Source organism: Ochotona princeps, chromosome 15 (genome assembly GCF_030435755.1).
Source record: "Ochotona princeps isolate mOchPri1 chromosome 15, mOchPri1.hap1, whole genome shotgun sequence".
NCBI classification, from domain to species: domain Eukaryota; kingdom Metazoa; phylum Chordata; class Mammalia; order Lagomorpha; family Ochotonidae; genus Ochotona; species Ochotona princeps.
The window spans coordinates 3,579,053-3,594,825 of NC_080846.1; the positions used below are offsets into that span (position 1 = coordinate 3,579,053).

The following is a 15,773-nucleotide window of genomic DNA, read 5'->3' on the forward strand; positions in this document are numbered from 1 at the left end:
TGTGTGTCTGTGTATTTGGGCAGACAGGTGTGTGTATATGTGTGGGGACACAGGTATGTGTGTGTGTCTTTGTATATGTGGACACACTGTGTGTGTGTGCGTTTGTGTATATGTGGGCACACAGGTGTGTGTGTGTGCACATGGGTATGTGTGTGTGCCTGTGTATATGTGGGCACACTGTGTGTGTGTGCGTTTGTGTATATGTGGGCACATGTGTGGGGGCACATGGGTATGTGTGTGTGCCTGTATGTATGTGGGCACGTGGGTGTGTGTGTGCTTGTGTGTATGTGGGCACGTGGGTATGTGTATGTGTTTGTGTATATGTGGGCACACGGTGTGTGTGCGTGTCAGGATGTGGAGGCTTCTCTTTCAAGGGAAGGGGCCTAGTGTTGGGAGCGTGGCGACAGCTTCTGGTTGAAATGGCCAGGACTGGGCTAGTGTCGGGAGGGAGAGAGAGGGCTAGGAAATGCAAGTGTGCTTCCGTGGACGTGGAGAGACATCGAGACGTCCACATGTCCACACGAGAACTTGTGCGTGCGCGTGATGGCAGCATGATCCTCCCACCAGAAATGGAGCAACCCAGGTGTCCATCACCCGTGAGCCGGTGCTTCCTGCCGGTCCCCAGGAGGAACTGTCACTTAGCCATAGGAGGCTCACGGTGCTGGCCCCTGAAGCTGTGCTAAGCTTGATCTGAGACCGAACCGGCCCAGGATCCATGTCCTGTGGGGTCCAGAACAGGGCTGGGCCTAGTGGTGCAGTGGTTAAGCCACCCCTTGGGGTGCCCACATCCTGTGTCAACATGTCTGATACTACCAGACACCCCCCAAAGCCACTTGGAGGAGCTCCTGAATAACCCCCAGAACTGGGTCCATCTGCCTGATGTGTAGTACCCTGCCGCTGGGTGCTGGGAGAGAACATGCGCACAGCACCCTTTAGCTGCTGGGCCCACAGGTTCCCAGAGGTGAGCAGGCGTGGTGGGGCTTCTGGGCGGCCCACAGTGCGTGGGCCTTCCATGGGCAACATGCCTGCTTGGCAGTGAAAGCAGCTCCAGTCTTTCTGGGCTCAGGGCAGGTTGGGTGTTCATGTCTGAGTTCCTGCAAAAGCTCTCCGAGCTGAGGCTAGCGCGGGAGTTTACCTGTGTTTACCACGGAGTAGTTGAGTCATTCTGATTCAGGTTCTCCTGTGTCACTCCCCCCAGCTTGCCGATCTTCACACAGGAGCCATAGGCTAAAGACACTGGGGCTTGGCAAAGGCATTGGGAGTAAGCAGGCTCAGCTCGCCTGGGATCAAGTCCCGTCCAGCTCCCTGCTTGTGGCTTGGCAAAACGGCACAGGACGGTCCACGCCCTTGGGCCTCTGTAGTCACATGGGAGATATGAAAGAAGCTCCTGGCTTTGGGTCAGCTCAGTTCCCAACATTGCAGCCGTTTGGGAGTGAACCAGCGGAAGGTCTGTGTCTTTCTCCTTTTCTCTGCAAATCTGTCTTTCCAATAAAAGTAAATAAATCTTTACAACATTGATAGTACATCCAGAACAGGCATCTTGAGGGAGACACAGCAGCTGCCGAGTTCTAGGGGAGGAGGGAGTTGAGTGCCAGGGGGTGTGGAGCTGCTTCTTGGATGCTGAGAATGTTCTGGCATTTGGCAGTGATGGTGCCGTAACCTTGGGAAAATACGGAAAACTCCTGTGCTGCGAGCTTTAAACGGGTGAATGTCACGGACAGTGCAGCCAGCAGGAGCCTGCTGGGCTCAGACTGGACCCTGCAGTCAGAAGGCCGGGGCTCCTGTGCCAGTCCCCAGGGCTTGGGAGGAAGAAGCCTGGGAACTGCCAGAGTTGGGGGAGTACAGTGAGCACCTGGTGGGGGGTGTGAGGAGAACCCCCACCAGGTGCTGTGGGGAGGTGGCTGGTGACGTCAGGACAGAATGGGGGAACTCCAAGCCAGGTAGGAGAGGAGAGGCTGGCTTGTAGGACTTAGGAGGTTTCTGTTGTTTTGGAAACAGAAGAGCTCCACGTGCGCCTGGCGCTGGGGACCCACCTGTGGCCAGGTGAGGACTAGGGAGGAGGGGCCCTTTCACTTACTTTCAAGTGTACCAGGTTTCTTGCTGATGAATTCAAAGGCAAGTTTATGCAACACAATCCTGAAGCCAATGTGGGGTTCTCTTACAATGCACATTTCCCACAGATATCCTGAGGACCTGTCATGCACATGGATTTCAAAAAATGTTTGCACCAACACAAACTTAGCTTTTGATTCTGTTTTCCACGAGCTTTGGGAAGACCCCTCCAGCTCGAGTTGTTCAGCATGTGTCGCGAAGGCAGTGCTGACGCACAGCGTGGCTTGGTTCAGGTCACCGGCGGGTGTGCAGGCCCATCGTCATTTCTGTCTGCTGTTGGGCTCACGGAACATAGGGGGCAGCATTGAGCTGTTCTTAGATGACCTCCGGGCAGCCAGGGCCGGCTGCTCAGAGCCTGTGTCCTCAGAGTGGAAGTGGGCTTCCGCGGGTTGATGGTCTAGATGGCTGAGAATGAAGATGTCGCAGCCGTGTATGCTGTCGGAGCAGCACCGTGGCCTGTGCCCACGGCCCACGGGGGCAGTGTGGGTGTGGTAGCAGGAAGGGCAGGAGGGGGCGCAGTCACCCCAGTCTCTTGCAGCCCTGGCTGGGCCAGCCTCTGGGAAGGGCCTCCTGCTTCTTCTGCCGTGCTTCCTGGTTGCGCGCATGGATGAGGTGCGTGACAGTAGGTTCGGCCAGGTGTCCTGAGAGCAAAGCCACTGGCCCCTGTCCACAGCAGAACTCTGTCACGCTTGTCTGTCACCCCCAGGAGAGGCTGGCCTGTCCTCTCGGGGATTCAGACCTGAGACAGTGTGGCGGGCTCAAAGCCTGGGCAGCTGCTGACACAAGGGGCGGGCTGTGCAAGCGTCAGCAGCGACACCCCAGGCCCTCCTTGGGATGCAGAGACAAACTAGGGAGGGGAGGGGGGAGCCCCAGGGCCTAGAAGTGGCTGGAGGTGACCATGTGGCTGTGCAGCTCCCACATAGGGCGGGTGCACGAGGGACCAGGACTGGCGCTCTGGGCAAGCTCTCAATGTGGGGCAGTCATGTCCTGTGTCAGAGGAGAGGAGAAAGACGGGGAGAGGGGTGGGGTGTCATTTATTTGCTAGGGCTGAAACTGGCTGTCCCCGATCGGTGGGATAATATGAACGCGAGCTGCTGGACAAACAGATCGGTACAGTTGTGCCTGACCCGCTAAAGGAAGGACACAGCGAAATGAGGTTATTTCAGTAAAAATGGTCGTCATTGCGGTGACAACCCAGATGTTTGTTTATTACTGCTCTCTGTCTACACGGCTGTCTCACGAGGTGTTCATGGCATTTCCCACGAGTTTATAAAGAGGTTGATAACACAGATCCTTGTAAGTTAGCTGTGTTAGGCCGTAAGTTAGGCTGTGAGTTAGCTGTGTGTGAGGTACAGCCCCACTGCTGCGTGTATTAGCAGGGGCCCAGGTTTCTTTGTGTGTTTAGGAGGGTGAGGAGGTCAGCACAGTGTTTATGCAACTGTTGATCCCTTGGGCACGTTGTTGGCGATGGGAATTTGATAAGGAAAAGACAGGTGAGTATGTGCCTGGTGTGCAGGCGCTGCTCCCAGACCTAATCTTGCAGGGCTGCTTCCATTGTAAGCAGCAGGATGCTCTTCAGGCTGGTAGCCCCCCTCATTTACCTCCTCCTCACATCAGCTAGACAGGTGTCTGACCCCAGAGTAGTGCGTGCTGTACCAGAGCGCACATGGGGTGCACAGCAAAATATTTCTCCAGGGAAGCCGGCTCACACCTTCACAGGACAGCAGGTGCTGGCGCTGCCGGCCAACAGCAGTTACCGGAGTGGCTGGGAACTCATTCCAAATTTAAGTGTCTATTCGAAAAACACCTGCAGGGAGAAAGCGTTTAACTGTCTGCATGGTTGTTAATTACAGAAAGAAGTCTGCAGCTAAAACTGAAAGTTCCGTGTTGAGTTCTATGTAGCGTTTTTCCTAAGAAGATTGGAGTGAAATCACACGCTCTTGCTTTCTCCGGCAGTGTCTCATCGTTGCGACTAGCCTACAAGGACCTTGAAATCCAGATGAAGAAAGACGAGAACCTGAGTGGCCAAAAGAAAGCCGAGGCCGAGAGGCTGGGCATGGGCTTTGGAAGCTGCAGAAGGTACGTGGCCTTGGCCACCAGGTCCACGGCAGCGTGCCGAGCGCCCGTGCTCCTCCCTGGGACCGTGGGCTTTCAGCTGCAGAGGGTTCTCCTGCCCCCGCTTCTCTCGATGGATTCTGATTTACCGTTCACTGTGGCAGGACAAATCCTGTGCTTGGTTCTTAGAAAAGCACACTTGCCCGAAGAGGTACCACAGATGTCGTCAGTATTACGGGGACTCTTCTAGAAGTTCATAAGAAATTAATTGAAAGATACATTTATTGGCCATCGATACCTATGCACAATGTTCTTAATATTATTCATGTTCTATGAACTTCTGGAAGACCACACATGTGTGTTCAGTTTCAAAATATTTCTGCACCTGGGGTTGAGAGTGGCACAGTGGGTTGGGCCACCACATGGGATGCCAATGTCCCAGCTGCTGCACTTTTGAGCCTGCCCCTTGCTAATGCGTCAGGGACAGCAGCAGAGGGTGGCCTGCGTGCTTGGGTCTGCACCCACATGGGAGACGCAGGTGGGGTCCCAGGCTCCTGGGCCAGGCTTGATTGTTGCAGGCACCTGGGGAGTGACCCGGCAGAGGGAAGACTGTTTTTCTCTCTCCCTTCCCCATCACTGTGCCTTTTAAATAAATAAAATAAATCATTAGAATATATGTGTGTGTGGATATATGTTTGTATATATATAAACTATAATATATATAAGCTATAATATATATAAACTATATATATGTTTATATATATATAAACTATATATATATATACACACAGTTGCACCAACATAAAATTGTATTTGAATTTATTTTCCATGAACTTTTTGAAGCACTTCATAGACAGCTCTATTTTGGTAGTCACAGTCCTCACAAAGATGGAGTGTTTTGGAAACTTACCTGTGTGTGGCTTTACCCCTGCTGGTGAATCTGTCCGGCACCCAGGCGAAGGCCTTGGGGCGCTGGTGCCAGCTGACGTAACATTGCATCTGCCTCTTTCCTCCAGTGGCGTCTCGCACTCAGTGACGTCAGACATGCAGACCATAGAGCAGGAGTCGCCGGTGCTGGCCAAGCCGAGGAAGAAGTACGCCGAGGATGGTGATGAGTCCTACTTCACCTCCAGCTCCAGGTAGCCCCGTCCAGGGCCCTCGGCGGCCGCGACATTGGCTGACCGGCTCAGCCACGGGCTCTCATCAGCTGTGACATTGGCTGACCTGCCCAGCTACAGGCCCTTGGCAGCAGCTACGCTGGCTGAGCTGCCCAGCCACAGGCCCTTGTCGTCCACATCGTCAGCTGACTGGTCCAGCCACGGTCCCTCAGCAGTCACTCCCTTGTTTCTGAAGGCACTGGCCACGGGTCAGAGACCATTCTTCGGAGTGAAGATCAGGGGATGCCATGGTGGGGGTGGGTGAGAGTGGGTCGTGGCCCTGAGGGGTGTGAGCAGAGGTGAGAGCTGTGCTTGTGCGCGGAACTCCAGGGGCATGGGCTGAGGAGGTGGGAGTGTGGCCCAGCACGGGACAGTTCACGGTGCCGTAGGCCACCCAACCTGCTGGTGTGGGATGACACCCCAATGTCTTGGTGTGGAATGCCACCCCAACGTCCTGGTGTGGGATGACACCCCAACCTGCTGGTGTGGGATGACACCCCAACCTCCTGGTGTGGGATACCACCCCAACGTCCTGGTGTGGGATGACACCCCAGTGTCCTGGTGTGGAATGCCACCCCAACGTCCTGGTGTGGGATGACACCCCAACGTCCTGGTGTGGGATGACACCCCAACATCTTGGTGTGGGATGACACCCCAACCTCCTGGTGTGGGATGCCACCCCAACGTCCTGGTGTGGGATGACACCCCAACGTCTTGGTGTGGAATGCCACCCCAACGTCCTGGTGTGGGATGACACCCCAATGTCTTGGTGTGGAATGCCACCCCAACATCCTGGTGTGGGGTGCCAACTTTGGGGTGGCCCGGCAGTTGTGCCCCATTTGGTGTCTGTGTGTTGATGGATGACCAGGTCCATGTCATCCAGCCCTCACTCTCAGGGCTGGGGCGTGGAAAATGCACTGGTTTAGGTGGCGGCAGCCCGCGGGGGCAGGGAGGGTGAGGCTGCACTTGAACCTGCCCACGTGCTGAGGTTCCTCCAAGAGCTGATCAGCTGAAAAGGTGGCACGTGAATCCCAGGGCATCACTAGAGACAGGACAGCCCGGGGTTGCCCTTGCCCTTGGCTGTGAGTGCTCGGCCCATTACTGACTGAGCTGCAGCCTCGTCCTCTGTGACTTTGGAGAAGTAGCAAACACAGGAGGGCTGAGTGAGCTCCTGTAAGCAGCTCCTGTAAGCAGCCCCGGGTCTGCACTGGGCTCTCGTGGCTACTGTGGCCGACTGCTCTAGAACCCAGACGCACAGTGTGGGGGCTGGGCTTGGGCTCTGTGCTTCAAGAGCAGGCAGTGGACCACCTGCAGGTGGAGGGTGCCTGTTGGTGACGACCATGCCCACCAGGCCCACCACTCACTCCTCAGAGGACGCCAATGTTGTCCTGTCCACAGGCTGAGGGGAACAGTCACAGTTCCCTCTGTAAAGGACTCATGAGCCAGTTAGCTAGGGACTGCGATCCACTTGTCAAGGCGTGTGACTCCCTAGCACAGTTTACAGAGGAGGAATCGCACAGAGCTCTGCCCTTGGCCCTACCTGGAGCATGCACTACAACACTTCCGATCCAGCAGTTTATATTTTAAAAAAAGGGGGTTGTGATGTCTGCGCCACTGCTTCCAGAACCTTCTTGGCAGCCCTGTGCTCGCCCGGTGCTTATTTCCTGCGTAAGGCACCTTGCTTCTGCTCACCTAGACGTTGAACCCAGATGGGGCCTCAGAGAATGGTCATTCCCTCCTGGCCAGGCAGGTGTGCAGCTTGTCATCTGACCAGGAACCTTCCTGCACGTCATGTCACTGCAAATGAGGATCAGAACGAGGGCGCAAGACATTGGGGCTGTGGACCATGCACTCGGGGAGCCGGTGGGTGGGTGTGAGGAGCTCAGGCTGCCTGTGGTTTTAAAGGTTTCACTGGAAGTGCCCAGGGGTCTGTGCTGCCACTCACTGCCGTTCCCAGGCCACAGACTCAAGCAGGCCACAGTCGGCCTTGTTCATCATGGTCACAGGGGTGGTGTCAGCACCATCTCTGGGCCCCTGGTTGGGTCGCCCTGTCTTACCCTGGTGGGTATGTGGACAGCCAAGATGAGAAGGGGCCTTGAAAAGCAGGTGCTGGGCGGGGGGTATGCTGGGTGAACCTGCCACTGGCCGTGAGAATGTGAGCCCCATGGGTCAACCGGGAATGCGAGTGCTGTGAGTCATGGGAGGACGTGGGCACTGTGGGTTGCGGGAGAGCCCTGGCCCGTTTCAGGTTAGGTCACATGTCCCTTGGGTCGGCTTTGTATCAAGTCCCATCATCTCCAGCCCTGCCCTGCACAGAGAAGAACGGAGCTGGCCCCATGGCCTCAGCCCCGTGACCCGGATGACTCCCAGGGCCTAGATGACCGTCCAGAGCTGCCATGCTGGTGTCTCAACGTGTTGGGGTGCCCCTGGCACGGGCTAGGGATTGTTTACAGGATGGTTGATGACAGAGCAGGAGGGCGAGCCTCAAAGTGAAAACACGTGGGCACTGGGTCTGGACGTCAGAAGACAGGGAGGCTGGGGGATGGCGGAGGGAGAGGCCCAGGCCCCCACACACTCGCAGAGTCAAGTGCTCCTGTGCACCCTGTCTCCCTGCCCTGCCCCCACCAGGGTCCAGCCCACATGGCTGGCTGCTGGGCGGTGGGGTCCATGAGAGTCCTGGAAAATGGCACGGGAAGTGTCTCCCAGGCCAGCTGCAGTCCCAGGTGGCCATGGTGCGGGGAGGACCTGTGAAGTGCGCATGCCTCCACTGTTGCACAGGTACCTGGACGACCCACTGGAGCTGAGGGGCAGTTCCTTCCCCAGCTGGGACGACAGCACAGACTCCTGGAGGAGGGAGAGCAGCAGAGACGCGGGAACAGTGCTGAAGGGCACGGGCTACGCAGACAGGTGAGCGTGCACGCCGGGCGCTCCGCCGTTGTGCGTGAGTGTGCTTTCACCCCTCAGCGTGGGGCTCTGGGACGTGCGGTGGCTTGTCCTCCGCCTTGTCAGCGTGAAGCAGCAGGAATCCCTCCAGATGGTGTGCAGTGTGCATGGTTGTCTGTTTCTAGAACTTTCAGACTTTAAAAAAAGAAAGATTTATATATTTTTATCTGAGAGGCAGCTACAGAGGAGAAGCAGATCCTCCACCCACTGGTTCACTCCCCAAATGGGCACAGTGGCTACAGCTGAGCCCATCCAAAGCCAGGCGCTTCAGCCAGGCCTCCCCCACGGGTGGTACGAACCCAGTACTTGGGCCGTTCTCTGCTGCTTTCCCAAGCTGTTAGCAGGGAGCAGGATCAGGCATGAACGGCCCCCGCATGGAACGCCTGTGCCATAGGCTATGAGTGGCACTAGCTGCCTCGCCACAACACTGGGCCCCTTTCTCTTTTATCGTTTATCATTTATCTTTCAAATCAAAATAAAATCAGTTAAATCAAATGGGGGCAGGTGTTTGGCCTAGCAGTTCTGATGCCCTTCCTGGTGTGGGGTACCCGGTGTGGGATACCTGGTGTGGGGAACCTGGTGTGGTTTGCACATCTGCTGCCGCAGACGCTGGGAGGAAGCAGTCATGGCTCAGGTCATCGGTTCCTGACAGCCACCAGAGGCCTGCGCGCAGTTCCTGGACCCCCAGCCAGCAGATGGATGTGTGTCCTAAGTACCTAGTACCTAGTAAGTGAGAAGGGAGCTTGCTCATGTCCAGTTGACCTCGCCTCTGTGGCTGGTGCAACTGTAGGCCTACCACCCGTCGCAAGCCCGAGTCCGAGCCTGTGGACCACACCGACGAGGCCCAGAAGAAGTTTGGCAACGTGAAGGCCATCTCTTCAGACATGTACTTTGGCAGACAAGCCCAGGCTGACGTAAGGAGCCACCAAGGCTGGGGCGGGGAGGGGCGGCAGGGGCTGCTCAGCCTGCTGGGCTCCAGAACCCAGGGCCATCTGACTGAACTGCAGCTTTGGTCAGTTTGAAGCCAGCCAGGGCAGTCTGTGGGTGTGTGGTGGGGTAAATGCATTTGAGGGTTGTGGCCTCTTGGGATGGGCGAGGGGCAGGTGGCAACTGCACAGTCTCCGAGGGCGGGTTGCCTTTTGGCTCTGCCCAGACCTGCTGATGTTCAGGTTCAGCAGGGAAGTGGCAGAGGCTGTGGTATCGGGTTCCCGTGTCCACTCTGGGTGGCGTGCACGGCAGCTCGCTCCCTGCAGCCTCACATTCACTCCCCTTCCTCCCAGTACGAGACCAGGGCCCGGCTGGAGAGGCTGTCGGGCAGCTCGGCCATCAGCTCTGCGGACCTGTTCCAGGAACAAAGGAAGCAGACAGCAGGTACTGCCCCGGCTGTCACTGTCATGGCCCCGCATGTGGCCAGCAGGGGGCGCTCTCCCCGGGATGTTTTGGCCACCACTGTTGGATACCCGTGTCCACTGTGAGTCTGGGAGAGCGGGAGCAAGAGGCTTCCAGGACAGCTGCCCGCATTGTGGGCTGTGACGTCATAGCTCTGAACCCTGGACTTGGCCGCAGCCCTGGGAGCCTCAGCCTTCCCCCGACCCAGTGGGTGCAGAGCAGCTACCTCCCAGGGCAGGGCGGCTCCCAGGGGACAGGAGAGTGAAGCGTCTGGCTGATATCAGGCACGTGGCAGGTGCCTGGTGACTCCCAGGATGGCAGAGGTGGAGACGCCACCTGTGTCTGTCTCGGGGAGTGTGAGGGCAGCCCTGGACGTGGGCAGGTGGAGAGGCTTGTCTCCCCGGGTGTTCTAGGGCCAGGCCCCCATGGAGAGGTGTGTGGCATTCCAGGGCCAGGGGCCCAGGCTGGGCCGGCCAGCTGTGAGCCCAGGCAGGTGCCTCGGTGCAGGCCCCTGGGGTCCATCCAGAGCCGCCCTACCCTCTGCTCCCACCTGTGTGTCCCCAGCTCAGGAAGCCTGCAGCAGGGTCCTCAGGCTGACCTCCCCCAGGCCGGAGCCTCGTCAGGCACTGGAGCCAGTGTCCTGGGAACCCCTTGTTTCTAGCTCTGGAGGGGTGGGTTCCCGGAGCCGAGATAGGGCATCACCGGGGACCCCCAGGGCCTCGGACCTTGTCAGGTTCTGAGGATTGTTGAGCACCCCCATAGTCCTGGGGTGCAGCAGACACTGCTGGGTGGCCGGTGCAGCGGCCATGAGCCCTCTAACTGGGCGTCACCTGCTGAGCCCAGGCTGTGCTGCTGGGGTAGGAGGGACCAGACTCTGAGGCAGCCAAGCCCCACATACCCGCTGTGAGGGAAGCAAAGGCTTGCAGACAGGGTGGGCAGCTTCCTATGACTACCCCTCGCAGAGACTGCTCATGACCGTGGAGGGGCAGTGCCACCTCACCCCGCAGCTCGGGGCCCAGCCCAGCACCCAGGCCCTGTGTGCATGCACAGCTGGGCGATGGGGGGTCGTGAGCAGCAACAAACCCACCTGCAGAACATAAGGCATGCCCTTCCCACTGCCCGGCTGAGCCCTGAGACAGCACGTGGGGCCTCGCTCAGGCTCCAGCCCGAAGTCGCGCCAGCTTGTGGGAGCTGGTTTGCAGTTGGCCCATTCCAAACCTGTGTGTTGTTACCCTAACTGCTGCTTCCTGCCTCGCATGCAGGCTGCTGGGGAGATGCTGTCCTACCCACCACAAAGGGCAGTGCGGCAGGCCGCACTTACTGAATATTCAGCTTCTCCCAGTGTGTCCAGCGCAGTCCAGGGCGTGGAAGGGCAGGCCCAGGTCTCCAGAGGTTGCTAGCCACCTCTCCATCACTCTGCAGTCCGTGTCTGAAATGGCTTCCCAGGAAGGGGACTGTGGCCTGTCACCCAGGAGCCCCGGAGTTCCTGGTGGCCTCACTCCTTTACGTGTCCAGGAGCCCTGGGGAGGCCTGTGCCACCTGCCCACTACAGAGGAGGGGCACCTGTCTGTGCCCCAGCACTGAGCACTGCCTGGCCGGTTAAACACCTTGCTGAGGCAGGAACCCAGAGACAGGGAGGGACTTCTCACGAGGCTCACAACCTGGGAGTGCTATGCTGGGACCAGAAACCCCCTGCCAGTGTGGTGGTCCTAGACCTCCCTCCACCGTGGTCTGCAGTGACCCACAGCCTGGGAGGAGGGTGTTGGTGTGCCCCCTGTGTCCCCCAGGCATGGGGGCCCTGGGCGGGAAGTGGTATGGGTGAGGGACGAGCCAGCACCACTCCTGTTGCAGGGACCTACAACCTGTCCAGCGTGCTGCCCAGCGCCCCTGACATGGCACAGTTCAAGCAGGGCGTGAGGTCTGTGGCTGGGAAGCTGTCCGTCTTCGCCAATGGAGTCATGACGTCCATTCAGGTCAGCAGGGCAGAGCTGGTACCCGGCGGGGCGTGGGGCATCTTGGGAATGAGGTGGCGCCCACTGGGCAACTCCTGGGCAGCTGAGCTTGTGGAACTAAGCCACATGTTCGCCGCCCATTACCTGGGCGTAAGGAAAGCGGGAAGTTAGTGTTTTATATTGGCTTGAAACTGTCCGGTTTCTGCTCTAAGGATCTTGATAGTGGACCCATTGTCATTTTCCAGTGTTCTCCTGCAAGGGAACATCGAAAGGTGAAGGGGACAGTGGGATTATCTTGACCTGTTGCACCGAGACTGTCCTGTTCGGGTTTGCTAGACGCTACTTTCATCCTGGGCTTGCACATGCCTCCCTGAGCTTGCAAGGAGAGCTTTTCATTGATGGGGTTTTGGCTCCACGTTCTCTGCAGTGTGCTTGGGGTTTTTCTGTGTTTATTTGTTCCCCAACTTGGCTACTTGGATTCTTTCTCAGTCTTTTATTTTTGAAATGTATTTGAAAAAAAAAAAAAGAAATGTATTTGAAAAGCAGAGTTACAGAGAGAGAGAATCTTATATTCATTGGTTCACTGCCTAAATGGCCACAGCAGCCAGGGCTGGGCCAGGCTGGAGTTGGGAGCCAGGAGCTTCTTCTGGGTGTCTCACATGCGTCCAGGGGACTGGGCACTTAGGCAGTCCACCATTACTTCCTAGGTACATTATCAGGGAGTTGGAGCAGAAGTGGAGCAGCCGATATTTGAACCAGTGTTCTAGGAGGATGCCGGTGTTGCAGGTGGCGGCTTAGCTCACCTGTGCCACAGCATCAGTCCCTGTAGCGCCATCTTTTGCAGTTTTTAATTTGCTTTGTTTTTACTTTATTTGAAGGGCAGGGAGACAGAGAAAGATCTTCAATATGCAGGTTCACTCCCCAAACAGCTGAAACAGCTGCAGCTGAACCAGGCCAAAACAGGGAGCCAGGAGCTCCATGTAGCTCTGCCTTGTGCCATGGATTGTTTTAGACAGTTCTATTAGGAAGGCTCCAGGAGCCAGCTCCCAAAGGGCTGGTGCCTCCAGAGGTGACTCCTGGGGCATGGGAGACCTCTGCTGGGCCCCTGGGTGGCACTGTTTCCCCGTTACCGATGCCCAGCTCTGCCAGACCCTATGGAGAGCATCACCCCTTTGGATAGGTGACCTCCTTCTGTGACCCTGTATTCCAGGCAAGCGGCTGAGGCTAGGGGAGGTCAGGTCACTCCTACAGGGTCACCCACTGCCCCTGTGGGTCAGGGTTGCAGAACCCAAATAATGCTTTCCGGGGGGGCTCCATGCATGTCCTGAGTAGCGCTGAGCCTCCCCTGTGGACTCAGGTTGCGGTGCCAGGTTCCATGTTCAAAGCCTGTGGGCACCCTCGGCCCAGGTCACTGCCGCACAGCCGGGAGAGGCAGGGCTCAGGCCGTGAACAAAGCTGCTTCTTCTCAGGATCGCTATGGCTCCTAATACGGGAGGCTCCCACACTCCCAGGACCGGCTGCTCCTCCCCTGCTCCGGGACCAGCTCCTCCTCCAGTGAACCAGCCAGGCCCCAGCTCCTCCTCCCCTGCTCCCGGACCAGCTCCTCCTCCAGTGAACCAGCCAGGCTCCAGCTCCTCCTCCCCTGCTCCGGGACCAGCTCCTCCTCCAGTGAACCAGCCAGGCCCCAGCTGCCAGGAAGCCGTTGGCTTCGCTGTCTGTTTCACTGCCTATCCTCCGGCTCTCAGTTTTCACTCTTCTTTGGAGAATTCCCTCTTGTTGACATAGTAGCAACTTTAGCAACTTTTTTTCTAATGCGGTTCGGTGTTCCTTCCTGCACACCCAAGCAGGTGCCTTATTTCCTGGGACCCTGTAATGGCACAGTTGAACCTGTGACCATCAGCTCCTCCCACTCCTACCCCCATAGTGAAGCGGGGGCCCAGAACCCAGCAGTGCAGGGGTGGGGGGATGGTGAGGAGATTGTAAACGGCAAAGCATAAAACAGCACACACATTTGATTGAAAACAAGACAAAGACTGAACCATGATGGAGTTCATGGGGCGAGACTGGGAGGTGGGCGGCGGATGGGGCAACCGGCCCCCGTGGAGGGGAGGGGCTTCGTGCCTATTTTTTCTCTTGATCTTGGTTATCAAAAAGTTAAAGGATGTATATAAATGAGTAGAGGGACCTCGCTGTGTTTTGGACAGCACTGGAACGTACTGTCCGGCCCAGCAAAACACATGACAAACCTAATGAACCCCAAGTGTGACTTCAGATGAATATTTTGTGACTCTTTCTTAAGAACTCCAATTTGTAGACTTCTCAGTACAATAAACATTTACCACAACCAGCCTGCCGCTCTGTAGTGCCTCATTGCCAGCCAGGGCTGGGCCGTCACCCCTAGGCACCGGGAGCTGGTGCAGGCCACAGCTGGGGCCTGATGTCCGGAGACGGAGAGTCGGGGCGTCTGTTCCGGCTGTGGGCTATGGGTGGAGCTCACTGCCCGCTTGCTCCCAGGCTGGCCTGGGACCCGGGCAGACAGTCACAGCGGGCTTAGGTTGGACACAGAGCAGGCTGCAGCGCCCGCCCCGCAAAGGCCAGCCCGTGTGCACCTTCTGATGCCTGAACCCCTCCTCTGGGAGGCCCCAGTAATCTCATACCCCCACGGGTCAGACTTGACCCTAGCTCCCTAGGCAGCCGAGGTGAGGGTGGGGCAAGATGTGAATTCCTTTGTCCCTGGGCCTTTCTGTTGGGTCTTGTCCCGAAGTCATTCTGCATGGGCACTTCCTGCTTAGAGGCGGCAGCTCTGAGCTGTCCAAGGAGTAGGTGGTGAGAACGATGAACCAAGGACAGTCGGAGGACAGAGGCTGGGCCGGGGCCCACCTCTCGAGCCGGGGCCCACCTCGAGCCGGGGCCCACCTCTCGGGCCGGGGCCCACCTCTCGAGCCGGAGCCACGCCGGAGAAGGCTTAGGAAAGCCAGGGTGGCTTTTGTGTTCACTCCCTCGCACTGAATGGAAGTGGGGAGCTCTGAAGACCCCCAACCCCAGCCTTCCTGCCCCCATCCCCCACCCCTCTCCTCACCCCTGGCCTGCCTCAGACCCTGTTCTGCCCACTGAGCCACCTGGCCCTCCCCACAACCTGTCCCCTTCACCAGCCTGCAAACCTGTGCTCAGGTGGCTCTGCCCAGAGCCTGGCCACACCCCTGCAGCCCAGGTGACCACCTGCCGCTCCCCTCCCCAGGGAACCCTTATGTGATGTGCCTGGGACAAACAGGTTCTCAGCAAAAGGTGTTATATGTGTGTCTATGTAAGTAATGCCCAGAAACACTGGGACTGGGACTGGACCCAGGCTGGAGCCCAGAACTCCATCCAGGTCACCCGCGTTGGGGGTGTCACCATTGCCAAGGTGTGCCTTAGCAGGATGGAGCGGGGATCCCAAGCTGGGAGTCGAACCTCTGCCTCAGCAAGGACCCAGGATGATGCAGAGGTGACTATAGGAGACGTTGGAGACGTTGGAGCCGGGAGGAGGGGAGCAGGGGCTCCGGTCTGGGACACATGCTCCTGTCGCTGCCCCTGCTCCCGTTCAAGGCACAGGATGGGGTGACTTTGTGCCCAGGACCCCATTTTGGTTACAGTCCATTGTCGCTGTCCTGCAGCGATGGACTTGGTGCACGGAGCCGGTAATAACACGCTTGGACTACTGACTGATGATCAATAGCCAAAATTTATTAGGGCCAACAGACTTTATATGCTGAGGGTCATACAGGATTAGGGTAGAGATACTTAGTTCATCAACAGAACCATCAACTTTCTATGCCTTAGTCTGGAAGTCCTTTTGCCTTGTATATTGCTTCCCACTCAACTGTTCTTATACAAATGATATCTCATCAGGTATACAAAAGGTAGCCAGACAGTTGTTCTCATGCAAAGGATATCCAATCAGTCACACACAAGACATCCATTCAGTTGTTTATCATACAACTATTGTCCCATCAACTGTAATCCTGTGCTCGCTGACTACGGTCGCTGACCTACGGTCACAATTCCTCCTACAGTCCATGAACATCCGGTGACATAAAAAACAGGGGACCCAAGGGGTGATGGCCTCCTGGGACACATGACATGGTGCGTGGTGGCTCTGAGCCTAGGGCTTCAGGCTCAGGGCTAC

The 15,773-nt window shown here is 57.3% G+C and overlaps 1 protein-coding gene across 1 annotated transcript in view; it reads left to right on the forward strand.

Annotated features, from left to right (window-relative positions):
- ARFGAP3 (ADP ribosylation factor GTPase activating protein 3) overlaps nucleotides 1-13,161 on the forward strand; it is a 32,627-nt gene extending 19,466 nt beyond the window's left edge. Inside the window, exons 10-16 of the mRNA XM_058673713.1 lie at nucleotides 4,069-4,191; nucleotides 5,184-5,306; nucleotides 8,103-8,231; nucleotides 9,058-9,181; nucleotides 9,548-9,638; nucleotides 11,508-11,629; nucleotides 13,078-13,161. Coding sequence (XP_058529696.1) covers nucleotides 4,069-4,191; nucleotides 5,184-5,306; nucleotides 8,103-8,231; nucleotides 9,058-9,181; nucleotides 9,548-9,638; nucleotides 11,508-11,629; nucleotides 13,078-13,095 — 730 coding nt within the window. The 3' untranslated portion in view covers nucleotides 13,096-13,161. The remainder of the gene's footprint in view (nucleotides 1-4,068; nucleotides 4,192-5,183; nucleotides 5,307-8,102; nucleotides 8,232-9,057; nucleotides 9,182-9,547; nucleotides 9,639-11,507; nucleotides 11,630-13,077) is intronic.
- Nucleotides 13,162-15,773: the final 2,612 nt, after the last annotated feature.